The following is a 14,659-nucleotide window of genomic DNA, read 5'->3' as shown; positions in this document are numbered from 1 at the left end:
AAGCACCAGGAAGACATTCTGTAATGATCAATAAACCAATTGTTTGAAATCAAATGACCTTGCCTGGTGTCTCAGGACTGGGTGTGTCTATACCCACACCAACTCCCCCCCCCCCGCCAATCCTTGGCACTCCTTCTGTGCCACCTGTCTCATACCCCTGCCATGGCACACCACCCTCGCCATTCCCAACATCCTTTGCTCCCACCAGAGTTACAAACCTGCTCTCCACTCCAAGTTGGCAAAAACAGCACTGTGCAAAAGTCTTAGCATCCTAGCGATATATATGTGCTGAATAATTTTGCACAGAACTCTACGCCTGCCTGCACTGCACTTTCTGTTACTGTAACACTTTATTCCGCTTTCTGTTATTGCTTTTCCACTCTACTGCCTCAGTGCACTGATGTGATGAGATGATCTGTGTGGACGGCACGCAAAATTTTTCACTGTACCTCAGTACATGTGACAACAATAAACCAATCTTACCAGTGGAAGAGTTAGGGAGATTCAAAGATTCAAAGAACATTTATTATCAAAGTTTGTACGCAGTATACAGCCCTGAGATTCATCTTCCCACAGACAGACATACAACAAAGAAAACCATGGAACCCATTCAAGGAAATAAACGTTAAAACCCCAACGTGCAAAAAAAGAACAAATCACACAAACGCAAAACACGAGCGAAAAAAACACAGAATATGAAACATTAAACCACAAAATTCATCAAAGCAGTCCAGGAAAGTTCAGTTCACGACAGTTCAGTTTATGCATTCAGTTCAGACATTCATACAACATGGTGTCTGAGCCAAGACACAATGTCAATCAGCTTCTGTCCCCTCCCTATCTCTTTCTCCATTTCCTTTTCCATTTGCGTTTGAAAGAAATATTACACAACATTGCAGCAAGAACAATAACAAAGAAGGAAATAAGTACACAATCCCTCCCCAATGCTCGCTACAACTGTAACTTAGAGAAGGCTCAGATATTCCTCCAACTAGCATGTTGTCCAGCAACATGAAGAGTATTACAAACTGGTTTTAAAGATAGCTCTCTTTCCATTTCTGAAGTAATGCTACAACAATGGCAGCCATTAGCAGTCATAAAATACTTCTAAATTTACAAGTTTCTGCAAGAATTCTATTCAAACAAAATATGGAGCAATAACACTTAATGAGGCATTAGGTTACATGAACAGTCTTAGTCAAAAAGGTAGACACTAACAAGTGATAAACTGAAGTGTCTTAAATTACGTGAAAAGTTGTAGAAGTTTAGGGAAAGAAGTCCTAAATTTATATCTGTGTGAAGGTTGTACATTTTCCCTGTGACTGTGGGTGTTCCTCGAGCCCCCACATGTTCCAGTATCCTCCCATGACCAAAGACATGCAAGTTGATAAATTAATTGGAGACTTATGTTCAATATCATCATTGATAACATCTTCAGGGTGGTGCTTCAAGAAAGGTGGCATCAATCATTAAGGACCATCACCATTCAGGACGTGCCCTCGTCTCAGTACTACCATCAGGGAGGAGGTACAGGAGCCTGAAGATGCACACTCAACATTTCGAAACATTTTCTTCCCCTCCACCATCAGATTTCTGAATGGTCCATGAATACCACCTCGCTGTTCCTCTTTTGCACTATTTATTTATTTATTTTTCTTATAACTTATAGTAATATTTGTCTTGCATTGTACTGCTGCCAAAAAAGAACAATATCAGCTACAGAAAATAAAATATTAGAGCACAGTACAGGCACTTCAGCCTACAATTTCTTCACGGCTCTTGAACTCATTCCCCTGACTAATGTAGGCCAACACGTCTTACGCTTTCTCTACAACCCTATCAATTTGCACGGCAACTTTGAGGGATCTATTGATGTGAACCTCAAGATCTCTCTGTTCCTCCACACTGCTAAGAACCCGGCCATTAATCCAGTTCAACCTTCCAAAGTAAATCACTTCACACTTTTCTGGGTTGAACTCAATTTGCCAGTTCTCAGCCCAACTCCCGAAATCATTTTAGAATTGTGCCCTCTCGCATTAGCCATTTCCAACCTGGCAAAAGGACTCTGACTGTGCACTCTATCATGTACAGGTTGCCATAAAAAGCTTTTCTATTGCATTGAGGTAGTGAGAGCCCAAGCCACCATCACAAAGCAAGTTCCCAGTAAGAGAATTGGAATTAGATTTGGGATCAGCTTATTATTGTCACATGTACTGAAATACAGTCAAAAACTTGTCTTGTATATTTCACTTGTCTTGAGTCCTTAAGAAGGGTCTCAGTCAGAAAAGTCAAATGTTTATCCATTTCCATAGATGCTGCCTAACCTGCTGAGTTCCTCCAGCGTTTTGCATGTGTTACTCTGGATTTCCAGCATCTACAGAATCTCTCAAGTTTGTCTTGCATACTGTTCATGCAGATCAAATCATTACTCAGTTTATTGATGGAAAGTCAAGGTAACACAATAACAATGCAGAATAAAGTGTAATATTTACAGAGAAAGTGCAGTGTAGTAAATGATAAGGTGTAAGGCCATAATGAGGTAGATTGTGAGTTCAATTTATCATACTAGGGAACTGTTTAACACTCTTATAATAGTGCCTGGGACCTTCATATTTTTGAGATCTGATCACATTGAGCCAAGGCACCTGTTTCTGTGCTGTGCAGTTCCCTGTTCTGAATCAGAATCAGGTTTATTATCACTGGCATGATCCGTGAAATTTGTTAACTTAGCAGCAGCAGTTCAATGCAATACACAATATAGAAGAAGCAGCAAAAATAATAATAATAATAATTAATAAATAAGTAAAATCAATTATAGTATATATGTATTGACTAGATTAAAAATCATGCAAAAAAAACAGAAATAATATATACTAGGGTGATTGATAATTTTGTGGCCTAAGGTAGAAGGAGATGAGTTATTAGCTTCAAACTTTCTATATTTTCACTCAAAGAGTTGAACTGCACATGCATGTAACAAGAGCTGTATAACTCATCTCCTTCCACCTAAGGCCACAAACTTATCAATCACTCCTGCTGTGGACCACCTGGAGGTCCAAGACACTCTCGTTACACGCATGTGCAGTTCGGCTCCATGAGTGATAATGCAGAAAGTTTGAAGTTAATAACTCATCTCCTTCTACCTTAGGCCACGAGCTTATCAATCGCCCCTGCTGTGGACCACTTCGACAAAGAAGGGATCCGTATGATCCACGACCACTGGACTAAGTGTGTAAATGTAGGAGGGGACTATGTTGAAAAATAAATGTGCTAGGTTTTCTAAAATTGACTCCTTCTACCTTAGGCCACGAACCTATCAATCACCCCTCGTATTAAAAAGTAACATAGTGTTCACGGGTTTAATGGCCATTTAGGAATCAGATGGCAGAGGGGAAGAAGCTGTTCCTGAATCGCTGAGTGTGTGCCTTCAGGCTTCTGTACCTCCTACCTGATGGTAACAGTGAGAAAAGGGCATACCTTGAGTGCTGGGGGGCCTAAATAATGGACGCTGATTTTCAGAGACACAGCTCCTTGAAGATGTCCTGGGTACTTCGTAGGCTAGTACCCAAGATGGAGCCGACTAAATTTACGACCCTCTGCAGCTTCTTTTGGTCCTGTGCAGGAGCCCCGCCCCCATACCAGACAGCGATGCAGCCTATCAGAATGCTCTCCACGGTACATACCATATCTTTTCAAACTCCTAATGAAGTATAGTCGCTGTCTTGCCTTCTTTATAGCTGCATCGATATGTTGGGACCAGGTTAGGTCCTCAGAGATCTTGACACGCAGGAACTTGAAACTGCTCACTCTCTCCACTTCTGATCCCTCTATGAGGATTGGGATGTTTTCTTTCGTCTTACCCTTCCTGAAGTCTGCATATACTTAGCCCTGAATTTTGGCAGCTTGCTCTGCAGAAGTTGTTTGTCAGGTTTTCTAAGCTACAATAACAGGTAGAGTACATCACTCAAATCAGCCTCCCCTGCATTGACACTGCCTAAGTTTCTCACAGGCAGGAGACATTAAAGCTTGAGAACACATACCACTGGACTCTAGCACAACTCCTGCTGTTATCAGACTCTCTCTCTCTGATGCCTCTCGTATGCTAAAGATTAACGCTTAGAGTCGTAGAGGGCCCTTTGGCCCATCTAGTCAGTGTTGGCCTGCTTTTCTGTCTAGCCCCTTACCCCTCCACGTGCTTATCCAAGCTTCTCTTAAATGTTACGGTTTCACTCATATCCACCACTTCCTCTGGCAGTTCATTCCGCACTCACATCACCCTTTGAGTCATCATCCTTAAGTTCCACTTAAGTATCACCCTTAATATCACTCGGCCCATCACTGAACTGTTCCCACAAACTAATACCTTAAGACCACAAGACAAAAAAGCAGCCCATTGAGTCTATCATGGCTGATCCTAGATCCCATTCAACTCCATACACCTGATTCTCACTATATCCCTTGATGCCCCAACCAATCGGGGTTCTATCAACATCTGCTTTGAATATACCCACGGACTTGGCCTCCACCGCAGCCTGTGGCAAAAAATTCTACGTATTCACCACTCTTAAGCTAAAAAAAAATATTCCTGTTCTAAAAGGTCACCCCTCAATTTTGAGGCTGTGCCCTCTAGCTCTGAATACCCCATCAGAGGAAATATCCACCTTACCAAGTCCTTTCAACATTCAGTAGGTTTCAATGAGATCCCCACGCATTCTTCTAAATTCCAGTGAGTACAGGCCCAAAGATGCCAAATGCTTCTCATATGTTAACCCCTTCATTCCTGGAATCATCCTCGTGAATCTCCACTGGACTTTCTCCAATGACAATACATGCTTTCTGAGATATCGGACCCAAAACTATTGCAAATTCTCCAAAGTGCAGCCTAACTGGTGTCTCATACAGCTTTAGCATTATCTCCTTGTTTTTATATTCTATTCCCCTTGAAATAAATATCAGCATTGCCTTTGTCTTCTTTACCACAGACTCAACCTGTAAGTTAACTTTTTGGGAGTCTTGCTCAAGGACTCCTAAATCCCTTTGTACCTCTGATGTTTGAACTTTCTCCCCATTTAGATAATAGCCTGCACCATTGTTCCTTTTACCAAACTGCATTTGCATGCATTTCCCAACACTGTATTCCATCTGCCATTTTTTTGCCCATTCTTCCAAAATATCTAAGTCCTGCTGAAATTGCATTGCTTCCTCAGCACTACCTACCCTTCGCATCATCTGTAAACTTTGCCACAAGGCTATCAATTCCATTGTTTAAATCATTGACAGACAATGTGAAAAGTAGCGGTCCCAATACTGACCCCTGAAGAGCACCACTAATCACTGGCAGCCAATCAGAAAAGGGAAAGAAAGGAGATTGCCTTTTAAACTCACGAGAGAGCATAGGCCATCAAATTGTTTCTGTTGACGTTTCTGTAGGAGGCAATTTCTTTTTTACGAGGTCGAGTTGCTAGTTTGACGCTCAACCCAGCACGGATGGAAAGCGTGCCTGGGAGCCGGCTGGGTTCGAACTCAGGAGCCTGCATTCCGAAGTCCGGCGCTGATGCCACTACGCCACCAGCCGGTGAAGCCAATCAGAAAAGGTCCCCTTTATTCCTACCTGCTACCTCCTGCCTGTCAATCATTCTTTTACCCATACCAGCAGATTTCCTGTAACACCATAGGATTTTCTCTTGTTAAGTAGCCTCATGTGCGGCACCTTATCCAATGCCTTCTGAAAATCTAAGTAAATGACATCCACTGCCTCTCTTTTGTCCACCCTGCTTGTTACTTCCTCAAAGAACTCTAACAGATTTGTCAAGCAAGTTTTCTCTATAATTTCATCTTTTTTGTCTTCCTCCCTTCTTAAAGAGTGGAGTGATATTTGCAATTTTCTAGTCCTCTGGGACCATGCCAGAATCAAGTGACTCTTGAAAGATCATGACCAATGCATCCATTACCTCTTCAGCAACCTCTCTCAGGACTCTGGGATGTAGCCCATCTGCTTCAGGTAACTTATCGACCTTAGCTTGCCTAGCAATTTTTCTATGTAATAGCAATGGCACTCACTCCTACTCCCTGACACTCACAGGCCTCTAACATACAACTAGTGTCTTTCACAGTCAAGACTGAAGCAAAGTACTTACTAAATTCACCTGCCATTTCTTTGTCCCCCATTACTACCTCACTAGCATCATTTTCCAGTGGTCCAATACCAATCTCACTTCCCTTTTATTCTTTATATAATTGAAAAAAATCTTTTAGTATCCTGCTTTACATTATTAGCTAGTTTGCCCTCATATTTCATCTTTTCCCTTCTTATAGCTTTCTTAGTTGTCTTTCATTGGATTTTAAAAACATCCCAATCATCCAACTTCCCATTCACTTTTGCTACCTTATATGCTCTTTCCTTGGCTTTTATGCAGTTCTTAACTTCCCTTATCAGCCACAGTTGCCTACCCTTGCCATTTGAGAACTTCTTCTTCTGTGGGACATATCTATTTTGTGCCTTGTGAACTATTCCCAGAAACTCTGCTCTGCCATCATCCCCACCGGTATCCTCCTCCGGAACCAAGTTCCTCTTTCATGCCTCTGTAATTCTCTTTGTTGCACTGCGATACTGATACATGTGAGTTACACTTCTCCTTCTCAAATTGCAGTATGAATTCAATCATACTATGATTACTGCCTCCTAAGTGTTCCTTTACATTAAGCTGACTAATAAAATCTGGGTTATTATCCAACACCCAATCTAAAATAGCCTTTCCCCAAGTAGGCTCAAGCACAAGCTGCTCTAAAAAGCCATTTTGTAGGCATTCAATAAAGTTCCTCATTTGCAATCCGACACCAACCTGTTTTTCCCAATCCCTTTGCATATTGAAGCCCTTCATTACATTTGCGACATTACCCCTACTACATGCCCTTTCCAGCTCCCTTTGCAATCTCAACCCCACATCTTGGCTTCTATTTAGAGGCATATATATGATTCACATAATGGTTTTTATACCCTTGCAATTTCTTAACTCCACCTGTAAAGCTTCAACATTGTCTGACGCTGTGTCACCTCTTTCTAAAGTTGTAATTCCATCTCTTACCAACAGAGCCACACCACCACCTATGTCTTCCTGCCCGTCCTTTTGACGCAAAGCATATCCTTTGATGTCAAACTCCCAACGATGACCTTCTTTCAGCCGCGACTCAGTGATGCCCACAAAGTCATACCAACCAATCTCTAATTGCGCCACAAGTTTGTCCACCTTATTCCAAATGCTACACACATTTAAATACAGCACCTTCGGTCCTGCATTCTTCACCCTTATGAATTTTCCCTCTCTGGTATAAGCAGCCTTTTCACTGAGGCTGAGTGAGAATCTACGGACTCACTTTCAAGGACTTTTCATCTCATATTCTTGATATTCACTGCTTTTTTTGTATTTGAACAGTTTTGGTGTCTTTTGCACAGTGGTTGTTTGTCTCTCCTGTTGGGTACAGTCTTCTACTGAGGCTCTAGTTCTAGTCTCACGCAACCTCAGTGGAAGAGGCTACCTGCATTTTCCTTATGTGTAGCCCTTGTGATTTTATATACCTCTATAAGATCTCCAGGGAATAACGTATTAGACTATTCAGCCTTTCCCTGTAACTCAGATCCTCAAATTCCAACAACATTCCCGTAAATTTTCTTTGCACTACCCTCTTGATCTCTCAGTCTACTTTATCGTGGCTCACGCACTGTATTTGTCGGCATGCACTGCACTTTCCTCTGCATTGTTTTCCTGCTCACTGCCTCGATGTACCGATATGTGGAAATGTGGAATGATCTGTCTGTCTGGAGGACACACGAGCAAAAGCATTTCTGTACAGTTAGCATAGTAGCACAGCAGCTAGTGCATTGATTGACAGTCCTAGTGAACATTGATCAGGAATCGATTCCTGCCGCTATCTGTAAAGAATGTGTACGTTCTTCACGTGACTGCATGCGTTTCCTCCAGATGCTTCGGTTTCCTCCCACGTCACAAAGACGTACAGGTCAGTGTTGGAGAAAACACAAAACAATCTGCAGATGCTGGGGTCAAAGCAACACTCATAACGCGCTGGAGGAACTCAGCAGGTTGGGCAGCATCCGTGGAAACGATCGGTCGACGTTTCCCAGGGTTCCGGCCCAAAACGTCAACCGATCTTTTCCACAGATGCTGCCCGACCTGCTGAGTTCCTCCAACGTGTTGTCAGTGTTGGAGAAATGTGGGCATGCTATGCTAGTGACACTCATGGGCTGTCCCCAGCACATCCTCAGACAGCCCCACACCTTTCACTGTATGCTTTGGTGTTTCCATGACCGTCTAACAGATAAAGCTAATTAAAACAACAGGAATTCTGCAGATGCTGGAAATTCAAGCAACACACATCAAAGTTGCTGGTGAACGCAGCAGGCCAAGCAGCATCTATAGGAAGAGGCGCAGTCGACGTTTCAGGCCGAGACCCTTCGTCAGGACTAAATGAAGGAAGAGTGAGTAAGGGATTTGAAAGCTGGAGGGGGAGGGGGAGATCCAAAATGATAGGAGAAGACAGGAGGGGGAGGGATAGAGCCGAGAGCTGGACAGGTGATAGGCAAAAGGGGATACGAGAGGATCATGGGACAGGAGGTCCGGGAAGAAAGACCGGGGGGGGGGGAGTGACCCAGAGGATGGGCAAGAGGTATATTCAGAGGGACAGAGGGAGAAAAAGGAGAGTGAGAGAAAGAATGTGTGCATAAAAATGAGTAACAGATGGGGTACGAGGGGGAGGTGGGGCCTAGCGGAAGTTAGAGAAGTCAATGTTCATGCCATCAGGTTGGAGGCTACCCATACGGAATATAAGGTGTTGTTCCTCCAACCTGAGTGTGGCTTCATCTTTACAGTAGAGGAGGCCGTGGATAGACATGTCAGAATGGGAATGGGATGTGGAATTAAAATGTGTGGCCACTGGGAGATCCTGCTTTCTCTGGCGGACAGAGCATAGATGTTCAGCAAAGCGGTCTCCCAGTCTGCGTCGGGTCTCACCAATATATAAAAGGCCACATCGGGAGCACCGGACGCAGTATATCACCCCAGTCGACTCACAGGTGAAGTGATGCCTCACCTGGAAAGACTGTTTGGGGCCCTGAATGGTGGTAAGGGAGGAAGTGTAAGGGCATGTGTAGCACTTGTTCCGCTTACACGGATAAGTGCCAGGAGGGAGATCAGTGGGGAGGGATGGGGGGGACGAATGGACAAGGGAGTTGTGTAGGGAGCGATCCCTGCGGAATGCAGAGAGAGGGGGGGAGGGAAAGATGTGCTTAGTGGTGGGATCCCGTTGGAGGTGGCGGAAGTTACGGAGAATAATATGTTGGACCCGGAGGCTGGTGGGGTGGTAGGTGAGGACCAGGGGAACCCTATTCCTAGTGGGGTGGTGGGAGGATGGAGTGAGAGCAGATGTACGTGAAATGGGGGAGATGCGTTTAAGAGCAGAGTTGATAGTGGAGGAAGGGAAGCCCCTTTCTTTAAAAAAGGAAGACATCTCCCTCGTCCTAGAATGAAAAGCCTCATCCTGAGAGCAGATGCGGCGGAGACGGAGGAATTGCGAGAAGGGGATGGCGTTTTTGCAAGAGACAGGTTGAGAAGAGGAATAGTCCAGATAGCTGTGAGAGTCAGTAGGCTTATAGTAGACATCAGTGGATAAGCTGTCTCCAGAGACAGAGACAGAAAGATCTAGAAAGGGGAGGGAGGTGTCGGAAATGGACCAGGTAAACTTGAGGGCAGGGTGAAAGTTGGAGGCAAAGTTAATAAAGTCAACGAGTTCTGCATGCGTGCAGGAAGCAGCGCCAATGCAGTCGTCGATGTAGCGAAGGAAAAGTGGGGGACAGATACCAGAATAGGCACGGAACATAGATTGTTCCACAAACCCAACAAAAAGGCAGGCATAGCTAGGACCCATACGGGTGCCCATAGCTACACCTTTAGTTTGGAGGAAATGGGAGGAGCAAAAGGAGAAATTATTAAGAGTAAGGACTAATTCCGCTAGACGGAGCAGAGTGGTGGTAGAGGGGAACTGATTAGGTCTGGAATCCAAAAAGAAGCGTAGAGCTTTGAGACCTTCCTGATGGGGGATGGAAGTATATAAGGACTGGACATCCATGGTGAAAATAAAGCGGTGGGGGCCAGGGAACTTAAAATCATCGAAAAGTTTAAGAGCATGAGAAGTGTCACGAACATAGGTCGGAAGGGATTGAACAAGGGGTGATAAAACAGTGTCGAGGTATGCAGAAACGAGTTCGGTGGGGCAGGAGCAAGCTGAGACAATAGGTCGGCCAGGACAGGCAGGTTTCTGGATCTTGGGTAGGAGGTAGAAACGGGAAGTGCGGGGTGTGGGAACTATAAGGTTGGTAGCAGTGGATGAGAGATCCCCTGAGCGGATAAAGTCGTTGATAGTGTGGGAGACAATGGTCTAGTGCTCCTTAGTGGGGTCACGATCGAGGGGTAAATAAGAGGAGGTATCCGCGAGTTGTCGCTGTGCCTCGGCAAGGTAGAGGTCAGTACGCCAGACTACAACAGCACCCCCTTTATCAGTGGGTTTAATAATAATGTTAGGATTAGTGCGGAGGGAGTGGAGAGCAGAGCGTTCCGAAGGAGTGAGGTTGGAATGGGGACAAGGTGCGGTGAAGTCGAGACGGTTGATGTCCCGTCGGCAGTTGGCAATAAAGAGATCCAGAGCAGGCAGAAGACCAGAGCGGGGTGTCCATGAAGAAGAGGAGGGTTGAAGACGGGAGAAGGGGTCATCGGTGGGGGTGGAAGAGTCCTTGCCAAAGAAGTAGGCTCGGAGACGGAGACGGCGGAAGAAAAGTTCCGCATCGTGGCGAACACGGAACTCGCTGAGGTGAGGGCGAAGGGGGACAAACGTGAGGCCCTTACTGAGAACAGAGCGTTCTGCCTCTGACAGTTGAAGGTCGGAGGGGATGGTAAAGACCCGGCACGGATGAGAGCTGGGATCAGAGGGGGGAGGGGGGAGGCTGGGGGTGTCAATGGAGAGGGGAGGGTTGGAGTGAGAGGAAGATGGAGCCTCTGAGGGCCCAGGAGCTGACGGTGGGATCTGAGGAAGACGGGGCTGCGGAGTGGTGGTGGGGGAAGGGGAGACAGGAGTCACAACAGCAGCACATAAAGACCCGGCCTGGTGTTCAAGGCTGGAGTTGCAGTTGGCGGTTGCGTAATCACTTCGAATGTGTCCATGGTCGTTGCTGGAGATAAAGCTAATTTCTCTTTTTGTGACAGTAATAAACCAATACCAATTTTATAACTAATTCAACGACTGGCACACTTCAGATATTTGGTGGTTAGTGAGTTTGGGTAAAAGACTTTTTCTTTTTGCAAGCTTTTCTTTATAGGATAGATGATCCTCAAACTCAGTTGTGATGAGGGGAGGAAATCTCGAGGCTGACTGACTGTGTGGTGAACTTCATACATCGTGGTCAGGACGTTTGCCTGCATCAGCTTATAAATAGGATCCCCACATCGCAACTGAGTTTTGAAACTATGTCCAGTCAGCTGATTGAAAAGTATTTAAAGGCCATGAATTCAGAGGACTCACCACAATCAATAACGCACTGACAATGTCTCCTCACATAGTGACAAAACATTTGCAAGTAAATTGCCAAGATCGGAGAACAACTCAAACCAACTATCAACCACCCAAGCTACACATCTTCCAAATTATTTACAATTATTATTTCTTTTCTTTCCCTGCTTGTTGTCTTCTGCACACTGGTTGAATATGCAAGTTGGTGCGGTCTTTCATGGATTCTGTTATGGTTATTATTCTATTATGGATTTATTGAGTATGCCCACAAGAAAATAAATCTCAGGGATGTATATGGTGACATACATATACTTTGATAATAAAGTTACTTTGAACTTTGAATCATTGAGTATAAAGTAACATCTCCTCCCCCTGCCACCAGTGTGGTACAAGTATCTCAGTATCAGATCGTTCAGTCCATGGAAAAGCACATTCGATGATGTGAGGAGATCTACCTACCAGTGGGTCTGACAGATTGGTGTCTGTGAAGGAGCTGGGAAACGCTTGGCAATGACAGGCATGCGGACAGCAGAGAGGAGACCAGACCCGCTCCCTTGGCAGAGTGGCACTCCATCGTGGGCCCACCGAATCCTGCAGCCTTCTCCAACAGGTATGTTGCTTTAGATCCCATGGGGAGAGGACGTCTGGCATTTGGTACCACCCAAGGGTGTGGGCCCTACGGGGCCAAGGATATGAGAAGTCCCAACCGGGGTCCAGCTCACTTTGGTTGTACCGATTCTCCGAACAGATGCTCTTTGGTTGAAACTTTGATTGCGGCTGTTGTAGGCTCCCAACAGGAGTGCGGTCTTCCAAATCCTGACCGGCAGCTAGACACATAAAGCACAAACACAGCATTGTCACTTGGTACATTGGCCTTCATGAATCAAAATATTGAGCACAGGATTTGGGATGTTTTGTTGAAGTTGTATAAGATGTTGGTGAGGCCTAGTTTGGAATATCATGTGCTGTTCTGGTCACCTATCTACAGGAAAGATGTCAGTAAGATTGAAAGAGGGCAGAGAAGATTTACAAGGATGTTGCCAGAACTTGAGGAACTGAGTTTTAGGAAATGGTTGAATAGGTTAGGATTTTATTCCCTGGAGCATAGAAGAACGAGGAAAGATTTGAAAGAGGTATACAAAATTCTGAGAGGTATAGATAGGGTAAATGCAAGCAGACTTCTTCGACTGAGGTTGGGTGACACACGAGCTAGAGGTCATGAGTTGAGGGTGAGAGGTAAAATATTTAAGGGGAGCATGATGGGAAACTTGTTCACTCAGAGGGTGCTGAGGGTGTGGAATGAGCTGCCAGCACAAGTGGTGGATGCAGGTTTGATTTCAACATTTAAGAGAAATTTGGCGAGGTAAATGAATGGGCTGGGCATGGAGGACTATGGTCTAAGTGCGGGTGAATAGAACTAGGTGGACTAAGATTTCAGCATGGACTAGATGGGCTGAAAGGCAGTGCAGTGTTCTATATTCTGACTATAAGCACACATAATTAGGGTGGAAAGGTTCAAAGCACATTTATTATCAAAGTTTGCCCTCCCACAGGCAGCCATGAAACAAAGAAACACCATCGAACACATTAAAAGAAAAACATCAAACACTCAGTGTGTAAAAAAATACAAATTGTGTCCAGTGCTCCCAGTGAGGCCTTCCATACATCGGTGAGACCAGTTCGAATATTGGAGCCTTTTTATTGTGGCACCTTACCCCTTCCTTCTGAATCCTGATGAAGTGTCTCAGCCCAAAACGTTGACTCTTTACTCTTTTCCATACATGCTGCCTAATCTGCTGAGTTCCTCCAGCATTTTGTGTGCGCTGCTTTGGTTATCAGAGGCTACTTGGGCCACACAACATTGGGAACATTTAATAGGCAGTGGGAGCTTATCAACACTAACACTGGCAACACCCCCACCACCCCCCCACCAGCCATGACAACCCTAAGGACCCGGAGTCAAATTAATCCAGGCAAAAATGACCAAAAAAGAGGGAGACAGTTCAACAATTTCTATTTTATAAGTAGCTCTTTGCTTTGGATATTCAGTTCAATTTTGGTTCCATTCCCATCAATGAATGTGCAAGTGTGTTTATCTTTGTCTCATGGACTGAGGTACAGTGAAAACTTTGTTTTGCCTGCCTTCCGTACAGTCCCTTTCATTGGAAAGGGTACAGAGGAGAGTTACCAGGATGCTGCCTGGTTTAGAGAGTATGCATTATGATCAGAGACGAAGGGAGCTAGGGCTTTACTCTCTGGAGAGAAGGAGGTTGAGAGGAGACATGATAGAGGTATACAAGATATTAAGAGGAATAGATAGAGTGGATAGCCAGCGCCTCTTCCCCAGGGCACCATTGCTCAATACAAGAGGACATGGCTTTAAGGTAAGGGGTGGGAAGTTCAAAGGGGATATTAGAGGAAGGTTTTTTACTCAGAGAGTGGTTGGTGCGTGGAATACACTGCCTGAGTCAGTGGTGGAGGCAGATACACTAGTGAAGTTTAAGAGACTACAGGACAAGTATATGGAGGAATTTAAGGTGGGGGCTTATATGGGAGGCAGGGTTTGAGGGTCGGCACAACATTGTGGGCTGAAGGGCCTGTACTGTGCTGTATTATTCTATGTTCTATTTGCAGCACAAGGGAAGGCAATAACAGAATGCAGTTACAGTTACAGAGAACATTATTTTAGTAATCTTTAAACTCCTTTCGGTGTGGTTATGGCTCACATAACCATGGAGAGTAGGCAGGAGAAAAGGGTTGAGAGGGATGATAAATCAGGGACAAAGGCAAAAGGAAGGAAATTATAGGCCAGTTAGCCTAATCTCAGTGGTTGAGAAAGTGTTGGCGTCAATTATTAAGGACGAGGTTTCAGGGTACTTGGAGACTAATGATAAAAGAAATCAAAGTCAGCATGGTTTCTGCAAAGGGAAACCTTGCCTGACAAATCTGTTAGTTCTTTGAGGAAGTAACAAGCAGGGTGGACAAAGGAGAGACGGGAAACATCATTTACTTGGATTTTCAGAAGGCATTTGATAAGGTGCCACACATGAGGCTACTTAACAAGATAAAATCCTATGGTGTTACA

At 44.7% G+C, this 14,659-nt stretch overlaps 1 protein-coding gene across 1 annotated transcript in view; it reads right to left on the bottom strand.

Moving 5' to 3' along the window:
- LOC134347761 (uncharacterized) overlaps positions 1-14,659 on the bottom strand; it is a 28,892-nt gene that overhangs the window by 962 nt on the left and 13,271 nt on the right. The window contains exon 3 of the mRNA XM_063050165.1: positions 12,034-12,401. Coding sequence (XP_062906235.1) covers positions 12,034-12,401 — 368 coding nt within the window. The remainder of the gene's footprint in view (positions 1-12,033; positions 12,402-14,659) is intronic.

This window comes from Mobula hypostoma, chromosome 6 (genome assembly GCF_963921235.1).
Source record: "Mobula hypostoma chromosome 6, sMobHyp1.1, whole genome shotgun sequence".
In the NCBI taxonomy this organism is placed as follows: Eukaryota; Metazoa; Chordata; class Chondrichthyes; order Myliobatiformes; family Myliobatidae; genus Mobula; species Mobula hypostoma.
This window is presented reverse-complemented; position numbering and strand designations above follow the sequence as displayed.